Source organism: Somniosus microcephalus, chromosome 1 (assembly GCF_052327205.1).
Source record: "Somniosus microcephalus isolate GS21.2 chromosome 1, FLI_Smic_1.0, whole genome shotgun sequence".
Classification (NCBI taxonomy): Eukaryota; Metazoa; Chordata; class Chondrichthyes; order Squaliformes; family Somniosidae; genus Somniosus; species Somniosus microcephalus.
In genome coordinates, this window is record NC_140987.1 from 253,196,191 (window position 1) to 253,208,544 (window position 12,354).

Below are 12,354 nucleotides of genomic sequence, written 5' to 3' on the forward strand. Positions count from 1 at the left end.
CACTCAAAGCTTTTACCTTTTCGAATTCCAACTATGAGAAACTCTGCTGGGCAATAGCTGGGAGAACTTCTCAAATAGCCAGAGTGTCTAATCGCACAGTAATAGAAAATTGTTTAATTCATTCTCGGGTTGTGGGTGTCACTGGCAAGGCTGGCATTCATTGCCCGCCACTAGTTTTTATTATTGGATGAAGTGTCAAGACCCAGAATGCAGAACAGCACCACAGCTGAAAAGGGGTAGACAGACAGGTACCGGGAGTGTTTTATTTAATTTGCTCATGGGATGTGGGCGTCGCTGGCAAGGCCAGCATTTATTGCCCATCCCTAAATGCCCTTGAGAAGGTGATGGTGAGACGCCTTCTTGAACCGCTGCAGTCTGTGTGGTGAAGGTGCTCCCACAGTGCTGTTAGGTAGGGAGTTCCAGGATTTTGAACCAGCGACGATGAAGGATCAGCGATATACGTGCATGTCAGGATGGTGTGTGACTTGGAGGGGAACTTGGGGGTGGTGGTGTTCCCATGCGCCTGCTGCCCTTGGCCTTCTAGGTGGTAGAGGTTGCAGGTTTGGGAGGTGCTGCCGAAGAAGTCTTGGCGAGTTGCTGCAGTGCATCTTGTAGATGGTACACAGTGCAGCCATGGTGCGCCGTGGGTGGAGGGAGAGGAAGTTTGGCGGAAACCCTGCTAACGCCGAAGCTACGGTGATTTGAGTTTATGGTGGCGGAGTGGGAGATCCTCGGGGACATTCATCTCCAAATTCTGGATCTGGCCAGTTGAATGATGCAACCAGATCAAGTAACGTTGTCCGGAACCTTGTTTGGCTCCCAGGTTCAGAATTGAGAGCCGCAACCCTGGAGATCCAGGGAAAAAAATGTTAAGTTAAGTTCAATAGTAACTCTCCAAAGGGAATTGGATATATACTTGAAAAGGAAAAATTACAGGGTTCTGTGGGAAAGAACAGGGGAGTGAGACTAATTGGATAGCTCTTTCAAAGAGCCGGCACAGGCACGATGGGCTGGGTGGACTCCTGCTATATGATTCTATGTAAGCTTAAAGGAATAAGAAAAAAAGTTGCAGAAAAATTAAAGTCTCGAATATTGAGAAATTGTATATAAAAGTATAGTAAAAATACCAAAAATTGAAAAGAGAGGGAAGGTGAAATAAAGAGCATGGGGAAAATGAGACAGTGGGGAGAGCATAAATATTTCAAATGTTATATTTAAAAACTATTTTTATTTTAGTAAAATAATGTGAATATTGCAGCAATAAAGCTAATGTTTGAGTGGAATTATTGTTGTAATATTATGGGGGGAGGTTTCAACACCACAGACTGAATGAGCTGCAGTCCCAAGAAACTCTAAAGCCCAAAGAACACAAGAATTCTGTGGAGCTGCCAGCAATCAAAGAGTTAATGTGCTTTCCCTGTGCAGCTGATTGTCAACACGTGCCGCGCTGTCCGAATTAAATTATGGTCATCAGATGTGTTCTTAAATTCAACCCGCTTTTTGATTTTGATGAATAATTTATTTTTAATTTCACAGATCTGGTGAAGAGTTCAGGGTGTAGTGCCAGTACCTGCTCACTCAACAGCACTGAGAACCCATATGCCACTATCAAGGACCCTCCGGTTTTTACATCTAAAAACTCGGAATGTGGGTATGTTGAGATGAAGTCCCCAGCTCGCAGGGATTCGCCGTATGCCGAGATTGGCAACTCCACTTCAGCCAATAAAAATGTCTATGAAGTTGGTACGTGCTGCGATAATCCTCATCCTTTTTATAACAGCTTTGTGGAAGATAGAGACTGTAATATGTCTGACAATTAACTACATTTATCGTTGCTTCAAAATAAACATTCATCTTAAGACTACATACATAGCAGTACACACAGTCCTACATCTCGATACTCATGTGTAAAGAACTCCCTGTGAATCGTGAGCGATGCCTAGCCAGGCCTTTCACGGCACCTCTCCTTGAATGTAACTCCAATTCCTAACTGAGTGAAGCTTTATACCATTTTTAAAAAAAGCTTACATTGTCTAATTCTTCCTGAGTTTAACGTTGTTGGATTATTTTATGACCCTTAAGTCATCAAACAGATTGACGAACACACACAACTATAAGAGGCATATCCTGGTCAATATCCCGTTCCATTGTTTAACCTTTCATCCTTCTCCAATGTTATAACAGTTGTCATTGTTATTAAAGACCAGATCTGCAAGCACATCGTTTAAACCAATTCTGCCTACATTAGCTGCTCTGTCTTTGTCCTGTATTAAAACAATGTAAAAACATATCTACATTCTTACCGTATTTGCACTTTTTATTATTGGATGAAGTGTCAAGACCCAGAGTGCAGAACAGCACCATAGCTGAAAAGGGTAAACAGACAGGTACCGGGAATGTTTTTAAAAATTTGTTCCTGGAATGTGGGCATCGCTGGCAAGGCCAGCATTTATTGCCCATCCCTAATTGCCCTTGAGAAGGTGGTGGTGAGCCACCTTCTTGAACTGCTGCAGTCCGTGTGGTGAAGGTACTCCCACAGTGCTGTTAGGGAGGGAGTTCCAGGATTTTAACCCAGTGACGATGAAGGAAAGACGATACATTTCCAAGTCAGGAAGGTGTGTGACTTGGAGGGGAACTTGGTGGTGGTGTTCCTATGCGCCTGCTGCCCTTGTCCTTCTAGGTGGAAGAGGTCGCGGGTTTGGGAGGTGCTGCCGAAGAAGCCTTGGCGAGTTGCTGCAGTGCACCTTGTAGATGGTACACACTGCAGCCACAGTACACTGGTGATGGAGGGAGTAAATGTTTAAGGTGGTGGATGGGGTGCCAATCAAGCGGGCTGCTTTGTCCTGGATGGTGTCTGTGTGTTGATAGAGACACTGAAGACAGGAGTTGGTTTCATAGGTGTTTACTAAACAAAGTCTGGAGGGGAACTAACTGATACAACACAATATACAGGCTTATATAGCCCGAGTGGCCATTACCGGCATTACAGTACACATGGGGCTCTTAAAGGCACATACACTACAATTCCTCCCCTTTTAGCCAACCAGTACATAATATTTTAAGTAATTATTAATTACATGTTACAAGAAAAATAATCTACACATTGCTGCAGTTAATTAATTATAAGTCAGTCTCTCTGGAGGCTTCCTGACTCGGTCCGGATAACGCCTCGGTGGTGTAGTAGTTTCTGGTGGTGTAGTAGGTTCTTTTGGCAAGGCTGATTTGGCTTGAATGCCAGTGTCGGGTTCATCGGGTTCCAGTATCACCGGATCGGAGGTAGATATGGGTATCTCTACTTCATCGTTAGGCGTATAGAGTTGTGGTGTAGGTTGTCCCTTTTCGGATGACTCTATGATTTGGTCAGCATGGCGCCTTATTATGCTTTCTCCGATGTCCACGGTATACATCAGCGGTCCTAGTCGTGTGCAGATAGTTCCAGGCTGCCATTTCTCGGTACGGTAGTCCCGGGCCAAAACTTGTTGACCTATCTGGAAGGTTCTAGTTGGCCTTTCATTCATGCCTTGAAATTGCCGGTTCTCCACGTCCCTTCTGATGTTGGGCTTGATCAAATCCAGCCGGCATCTTAGGCTTCTATTGAAGAACATCATGGCGGGAGTTTGGTTTGTAACCATATGTGTTGCATTCCTGTATGCGAACAAGAAGTTATCCACCTTGTGCTGAAGTTTTATGTCTTCATTACCCATGGCCTTTATGGCCTTCTTGAAGGTCTGGACAAACCTTTCAGCCAATCCATTGGTGGCGGGATGGTATGGGGCGGACGTGTAGTGCTTAACCCCATTGTTTTTTTAAGAACTTCCTGAATTCTTCGGACACAAATTGCGGTCCATTATCAGAACAGATCTGCTCCGGCAGCCCATTCCTGGCAAATATGGTCCTTAATACTGTGATGGTTTTTTCTGTGGTGGTGAAGGACATCTTTATTACCTCCGGCCACTTGGAGTGTGCATCAACCGCGATTAAGAACATTGAGTCCATAAATGGACCAGCAAAGTCGATGTGTACCCTTTGCCAGGGAGGTGAGGGCCACTCCCATGGATGTAGAGGGGCTTGGGGTGGAGCGTTTTGGACCTTCTGGCATCCTAGGCAGCTCTTGGTCATTTCTTCGATGTCTCCATCGATACCTGGCCACCATACAAATGCCCTGGCTAGGTTCTTCATTTTCACTCCACCCAGATGCCCCTCGTGAAGCTCCTTTAGAACTTTATCCTGGAGTTTGGGTGGAATCACCACTCTGGATCCACACATCAAGGTTCCTCGGCACACTGACAGCTGTTCTCTTCTTTGCGAGAATGCTGGCAACAGCGGTTCGCCATGTGCTGGCCATCCCTTCGCTGTTAAATCGTAGACTCGTGAGAGAGTCCGGTCATTTCTAGTTTCCCTTTCAATGGCAGAATTTGTTACTGGTAGACATTCGACTATGGTAGAGTGGAAAATCTCCACTGGGTCTACGGTAGGTGCTTCTTCTACCGTTGGCAACGGTAGGCGCGATAACCCGTCAGCATTCCCATGCTGTTTTGATCCTTTGTATTCTATGTTGTATTGGTGTGCCCCTAGAAAAAGGGACCACCTCTGTAGCCTTTGCGCTGTCATAATGGGAACACCCTTTTTAGGGTTGAATATGGAGATGAGGGGTTGATGGTCAGTCAACAAGGTAAATTTTTGTCCGTGTAGGTAATGGTTGAATTTCTTCACTCCCCATACCAGGCTGAGTGCTTCCCTGTCGATCTGGGCATAGTTACGCTCAGCTGAGTTCAATGAGCGTGACGCTAAAACCTATCGGCCGTTCCGAGCCATCAGGGAATCTATGCGATAATACCGCTCCTACGCCGTAAGGGGATGCATCGCACGCCAGTCTGATTGGCAGTGATGGGTTGTAATGAGCCAAAACTTCTTTGGACATGATTAAGTCTTTGCATTTATGGAAGGCACGTTTACAGTCTTCGCTCCATTTCCAAATTACTCCTGTTTGTAGCAGTTCATTAAGAGGGTGTAGAAGAGTTGATAAGTTCGGTAAAAATTTATGATAGTAATTTATTAATCCCAGGAACAACCTTAATTGTGAAACATTTTCAGGTGCTGGGGCTTTTATGACCGCTTCAATTTTTTCAGGTGACTTATGCAACCCTTCCTTATTAATTATGTGGCCACAATATGATATTTGATTTTGAAAAAATTTGCACTTGGGGCGATTTGCTCGTAGGCCCCGTTCTCTCAGCCTAGTGAGCACCTGCTCCAAATTGGCAAGGTGCTCGTTGTCGTTTTCTCCTGTTACAAGGATGTCGTCTAGGTAGCATTGAGTCCCCGGAATCCCTTGGAGGACTTGCTCCATAGCTCTTTGCCAGATAGCTGGAGCGGATGCTACTCCGAAAACCAGTCGATTGTACTGGTACAGACCTTTGTGTGTATTTATCGTGAGATATTTTTTAGAGGCCTCTTCAACCTCCATCTGTAGATATGCCTGTGCCAAGTCAATTTTGGTGAAACGTTTCCCTCCGGATAGTGAGGCGAAAATATCTTCTATCCTCGGAAGAGGATACTGTACCATGTGAAGGACCGGGTTTACAGTCACCTTGAAGTCTCCACAGATGCGAATTTTTCTCTGTTCTTCAGATTTATCATTATTCAATGCTTTCTTCATGACTGGAACGATGGGTGTTGCCACTCGCTCCAATCTATTTTGGATAATACGCCTGCCTTTTCCAAATTCTCCAGCTCTGCCTCGACTGCTGGACGAATTGCGTATGGCACCGGTCTTGCCTTAAAAAACTTGGGAATTGCTGCATCTTCCACATTTATTGAGGCGGTGATGCCTTTCAAGGTTCCTAGTTTCTCTTGAAACACTTCTTTGGCGTTGGCCAAGATGTCTTTTAATCGTTCAGGTATGACGTCATCATCGTTTTTTTTCTTACTGGTCACCGTCAGTGTCTGAATGGAGTGCCAGTCTAAACGTATTTTCCTGATCCATTCACGTCCCAACAGCGGTGGACCACCATCTTGTAGAATGTATAAATACAACTTTTGTATTTCCTTGCCGTTGTATACAACAGGCACCCTTATTTTTCCTTTGGGGTATACTTTCTGCCCCGTATATGTTTTCAAGATAATGGATGTGTCTTTTAAAGGTATATGCGGAAATAGCCGCTCGTAATCCCGTCGATCTATAACGGTCAGAGCTGATCCTGTATCTAGCTCCATTTTAACTGGGGACCCTGCTATCGTGAGGGTAACCCAAATGGTCTGGTAATCATCTTTGGCAATTACATTATGTAATTTGAGACAGCTTAGTCTCTTGTTTTCGGATTCGCTATCGCTCTCCTGGTCTTTGGAGCTACTGTCCGTCATCATTTGTACCTTTCTGTACTTTTCTTTATTGATTTTTTTTTTCCTGTCTGTGGATTTTTTTTGTCCAGATCGGCATACCCGTGCAATGTGTCCAATCTTTCCGCATTGCCTGCATGCTTTGTCCTTGAACCAGCAGTCCCTCTGGTCATGGGTGGATCTGCCGCAGCGATAACATCTCTCTCAACCCTGTGTCATTTCATGGGTGCCGAAGTCCTGTGTCTTTTGTTGTATCTCTGCAGCTCCTCTTGCGGCTGCTTCGTATGATACAACCATACTGAAAGCCTTGTCCAGTGTTAAATCTTTTTCAGAAAGCAGCCTTTTCTGTGTTCCTTCACTTAGGAGACCGCAGACGAATTTGTCTCGAAGATAATCTGCTAGTCCTGCCCCAAATTGGCAGTGTTTTGATAGCTTTCTTAATTCGGTGAGGTAATCAGCGTTACTTTCATTCTTGTGTTGATTTCTCTTGAAGAATTTGAATCATTCTGCTATCAGCAGCGGTGTTGGGTTTAAGTGCTCCTGTAGGGTATCAACAATTTCTTTAAAATTCTTGTCCTTTGGTTTGGCTGGAGTGATTAAATTTCGTAACAGCCCGTATGTCTTTGCGCCCATTAGATTTAGCAGTACTGAAGCTTTTTTTTCATCTTCTATTCCATTTGCGGTGCAATATACCTCCACTCTTTCCACATATGTGGTCCAATCCTCTATCTCATTATCAAAAGCATCAATATTGCCAGACTTAGGCATCCTAGAAATAAAATGGCGCTTCCCGCGCTTTTCTTTCTTTTCTGCAGAAAAGATATGGCGCTTCCCCGCCGCTGCTGCCGATGACAACGCTGTTTCCCGCGGTTTCCATTCTTTTTATTTATTTATTTACAGTTGGAGACTCGTTCCCGCCGGACTCTCTCTCTAGGTCTGAACGCCGACCTGCTTGCAGCGCCGGCCGTCTCCCGAGTGCTCCCTCCCCGTCTGTTACTGCTTGCCTCCGCTTTCGCTGCTTGGCCCAGCTGTAGAGCCAGCCGCTGGAGCCCCAGCCCGACGCCCAGGAAGGATTATTGCAGTACCTGCCACCAGCTTGGCTAGCTGGTGAAACCACAGCTTTTTCTTCCTCTTGATTTTTCTTCAACTTTGGACGCCAGAGGAATCGATGTCCTTGAGGTGCTGCCGAATTGCAGGTAAGTCCGTTTCCAATTCGTCGCCACTGTTGTGTCTGTGTGTTGATAGAGACACTGAAGACAGGAGTTGGTTTCATAGGTGTTTACTAAACAAAGTCTGGAGGGGAACTAACTGATACAACACAATATACAGGCTTATATAGCCCGAGTGGCCATTACCGGCATTACAGTACACATGGGGCTCTTAAGAAGCTCGACACTGTAGTGTATGTGCCTTTGAGTGTTGTTGAAGCTGCACTCATCCAGGCAAGTGGAGAATATTCCATCACACTCCTGACTTGTGCCTTGTAGATGGTGAAAAGGCTTTGGGGAATCAGGAGGTGAGACACACGCCGCAGAATACCTAGCCTCTGACCTGCTCTTCTAGCCACAGTATTTATGTGGCTGGTCCAGTTAAGTTTCTGGTCAATGGTGACTCCCAAGCTGTTGATTGTGGGGGATTCCGTGATGTTAATCCCATTGAATATCAAGGGAAGGTGGCTAGACTCTTGTTAGAGATGGTCATTACCCGGCACTTGTGTGGTGCAAATGTTACTTGCCATTTATCAGCTCAAGACTGAATGTTGACCAGGTCTTACTGCATGCAGGCACAGACTACTTTGTTATCTGAGGAATTGTGAATGGAACTGAACACTGTGCAATCATCAGTGAACATCCCCACTTCAGACCTTATGATGGAGGGAAGGTCATTAATGAAGCAGTTGAAGATGGTTGGGCCGAGGATACTGCCCTGAGGAACTCCTGGGGCTGAAATGATTGGCCTCCAACAACCACAACCATCTTCCTTTGTGCTAGGTATGACTCCAGCTAGTAGAGAGTTTTCCCCCTGATTCTCATTGACTTCAGTTTTACTAGGGCTCCTTGATGCCACACTCGGTCAAATGCTGCCTTGATGTCAAGGGCAGTCACTTTCACCTCACCTCTGGAATTCAGTTCCTTTGTCCATGTTTGGACCAAGGCTGTAATGAGGTCGGGAGCCGAGTGGTCCTGGCGGAACCCTAACTGGGCATCAGCGAGTAGGTTATTGGCGAGTAAGTGCTCTGCTTGATAGCACTGTCGATGACACCTTCCATCACTTTGCTGATGATTGAGAGTTGACTGATGGGGCGGTAATTGGCTGGATTGGATTTGTCCTGACATACCGGGGCAATTTTCCACTTTGTCGGGTAAATAATTGGGGAAAGTGGAAGAAAGTAAAAAAAACTGATCAGGAGGTGGTGCTTTCCAATGACAAAAACAACACGCATTTATATAGCGCCTTAATGTCGTGAAATGTCGCAAGTCGCTTCACAGGAGCGTTATCAGACAAAAATTTGACACTGGGCCACCGAAGGAGCTATTAAGACAGGTGACCAAAAGCTTGGTCAAAGAGGTTGGTTTTAAGGAGTGTCTTCAAGGAGGAGAGAGGTGGAGAGGTTTAGGGAGTAAATTCCAGAATTTAGGGCCCAGACAGCTGAAAGCATAGCCGCCAATGGTGGAGCAATGAAAATTGGTGATGCGCAAGAAGCCAGAATTGAAGGAGCACGGAGATCTCGGAGGGTTGTTGGGCTGGAGGAGGTTAGAGATAAGGAGGGGCAAGGCCATGGAGGGATTTAAACACAAGGATGAGAATTTTTAAATCAAGGCATTGCTGAACTGGGAGCCAAGCGGTGAAACACTGAGCCCAAGATACAAAAGATTTAATTTTGTCAAAATTCTGGGCCTAAAATGCCAACAACACAGTGCATCGGAGGATCTGAGAGGAGCAGTACGTTGGCCCTGGTTGTGGCCCTGACTGACCTTTTTGTGAATTGCATTGTCAGCTGATTTTAAAACGGTAGAGCAAGGCATGAAAGCTGTGTAACTACATCCTGCCGTGCCTCAGATACACTGAGGGGTGGGGGGGTGGGTGGAAAATAATGAAAGGTAGGCATTAGTTCCCAAATGGAGCCACGAGGAGAAGGGGCTGGATTGGGGAAGGGGATTTGGGGGAGCGTGAAGGGGGAGTGGAGATGGTTGGGGGCTGGAAAATATCTGGAGGATTCGGCAGAAACCTGGTACAGCAGCGACAGTAGGATAATAAACTTGCTGCTGATTAAAGGGACAACAGCAGCAATGGAGGAAGCAGGCAACCTGGACAGCAATGATGGCAGTCAGATTAAAGAAACATAGAATGTACAGCACAGAAACGGGCCATTTGGCCCAACTGGTCTATGCTGGAATTTATGCTCCACATGAGCCTCCTCCCAAGCTACTTCATCTCACCCAATCAGCATATCATTCTATTCCTTTCTCCCTCATGTACTTATCCAGCTTCCCCTTAAATGTATCTATGTTATTCGCCTCAACAACTCCTTGTGGTAGCGAGTTCCACATTCTCACCACTCTCTGGGTAAAGAAGTTTCTCATGAAATCCCTATTGGATTTATTAGTGACTGTCTTATAATTATGGCCTCTAGTTCTGGACTCCCCCACAAGTGGAAACATCTCTTTAAAAAGGAAAGATTTGCAGGGCTGGGGAAAGAGCAGAGGGGAGTGGGTCTAATTGGATAGCTCTTTCAAAGAGCCGGCACAGGCACAATAGGCTGAATTGCCTCCTTCTGTGCTGTATGAATCTATGATTCTACGTCTACATACTTCTAATTGGTGTTACTTTCTATACTGTAGCGTATATGCTTTCCTGGATAAGGTTTAATATGCATAGCGATTAAACACAATATTCTTGTATTCTAGAACCAACTGTAAGCATCGTCCAAGGAACGTACTGCAACAACGCAGCCTATGGCCAGGACCCGTACGATATGCCCAAGAACAGTCACATTCCGTGCCATTATGACTTGCTCCCGGTCCGAAACAGTCCTTCACCATCACAGAAAACGAATGACACCGAATGAGTTCAATGGCAGCAATTTACAACTGACGGACAGTCCAGGTTGAATAGCTCTCTCGGGTGATGTCAGGAGAAATCTGACCAATGTCTTGCCAGCACTTCTGGCCCTATTTAGATGATGATTTAACACCAGAGCTCAGCCGAGTTGCCGATGAAGAATGGGGAAATTTTGGAGGCCACCACACAACTAAAGAGACTCCCCTTTTTTTTTTTTAAAGTCCTTTTGTCTTTTTTTTCTGAGGTGTCTTTGAGGACTGACATTAGATCCAGTGTCTGGTACAGACACATGGAATTATCTGGGCATTCAAGGTTAAGTATACCGTGTTATTCATATTGCGAAAAAAATTGCCAGTGAAGAATTTAATTGTCCAACATTTTTCAGAAAGAAGGTCCTTCTAAACATGTCCATCTTATAAACACGTCATTCCTTAAATCCCACAAGTTTTAAAATAAATCATTCTATGTATACATTACTAACACTCGATGATACATATTGATAATCATTTCTTAAAGTAGGAAGCTTAAAAATATTTTCGTTCCTTATATTTTGTATAGAAAAATTTAGCTAAGCTGAGGAAAAGGTGTGAACAGAAACAATCAAACGATGACTGCAAGTGATCATAAGCAAAGCGGCAGTCACTGATGAATCCTTAGAGTTCAGTGATTAAAACATGCACTGTAAATGTAGTCATGGAATGGAGATTTCCATTGCATCGTAGCCACATCCCACATGCCTTTGAATCTGTGCAGCCACAACCCTTTTCTGTTTTCCTCTGCGAGCTTTTTTTGTAAAATAAAAAACAATGCTGTGCTTAAGCTGGTCTTGTGCATCACAAAATAAGTTTGTAAAGATAGCAGTGATTTTGTTTTTTTCAGTAACCAACTGCATTATCAAAACATGTTTGTGGTCCTCATGCTCTTTGCTCTTGTTTTTACATTTAATTCTGTGTTCAGATTAACACATTGGTTTCATCGTTACATGAGAGTATTTTTATTTTGTTGTAGGGACCTTGCCTCAGATTTCCTGAGCCAGTATTATTAGTCTTGTTATCGTATAATAAGTTGTACATAGATGTAAACCAGGTTAAACCGACTGACAAGTGGTAACTTGTTTAATGGACTTAAAACTGTAGAGTAAGATCTTGCCCCATCAGTAACATTAATTTGTAAGTGCTGTTGCACTGTAGCCGTGTTGCATTGTGACATATTAAATATACTGCCCCACAAAGACTGATTCTTTTACCTGAATGATAACGTTTTTATTACATTATTTATGTCCTTTATCTTGATCAGTTTAAATCATAACAAAGCAATTGAGGTGTATTATTCCTATTCATTTACCCTGAATGAAAACTAGCACTAAATTTTTTCATCCCTCTTCTGCTCTTTAAGCATTATATCTGCTACTTTTTATGCATAGAGTGTTTGCCAACAGCTTTCCAATAAAAATTACTCTTGAAAGAGTACTCAGTCTATGTCTCTAAGTACAAATACCTCCTTTTGCCTCGGCCATTTCAGTTTTATTTAATGAAGATACAGATCAGCCATGATCTAATGGAATGGTGGAACATGCTCGAGGGGCTGAATGGTCTGTTCCTGTTCCTATGAAACACTGGGCCCCAGATAGTGCAATGTCAGCCATGTAGGTAGCAATCTCGCCTCTGAGTCAGAAGGTTGTGGGTTCAAGTCCCACTCCAGAGGCTTGCGCACATAATCTAGGCTGACACTGCAGTACTGCACTGCCGAATGTGCCATCTTTCTGATGAGGCGTTGAACTGAGGTGGATGTAAAAGATCCCATGGCACTATTTCAAGAAAGAGCAGGGGAGTTCTCCGTGTCCTGGCCAATATTTATCCCTCAACCACCATCACAAAAACAGATTATCTGGTCATTATCACATTGCTGTTTGGGAACCTAGTGTGCAAATTGGCTGCAGCGTTTCCTACATTA

General features: G+C 44.4%; 1 protein-coding gene across 3 annotated transcripts in view; it reads left to right on the forward strand.

Moving 5' to 3' along the window:
- megf10 (multiple EGF-like-domains 10) overlaps positions 1 to 11,870 on the forward strand; it is a 267,435-nt gene extending 255,565 nt beyond the window's left edge. For 2 of the 3 annotated variants that reach the window (XM_085992076.1, XM_085992069.1), the window contains 2 exons: positions 1,537 to 1,743; positions 10,248 to 11,870. In XM_085992076.1, coding sequence (XP_085848202.1) covers positions 1,537 to 1,743; positions 10,248 to 10,408 — 368 coding nt within the window. In that variant the 3' untranslated portion in view covers positions 10,409 to 11,870. Of the gene's footprint in view, positions 1 to 1,536; positions 1,744 to 10,247 lie in introns of those variants that run through there. The other variant, XR_015078906.1, reaches the window with a different exon arrangement.
- The last annotated feature ends 484 nt before the right edge of the window (positions 11,871 to 12,354 follow it).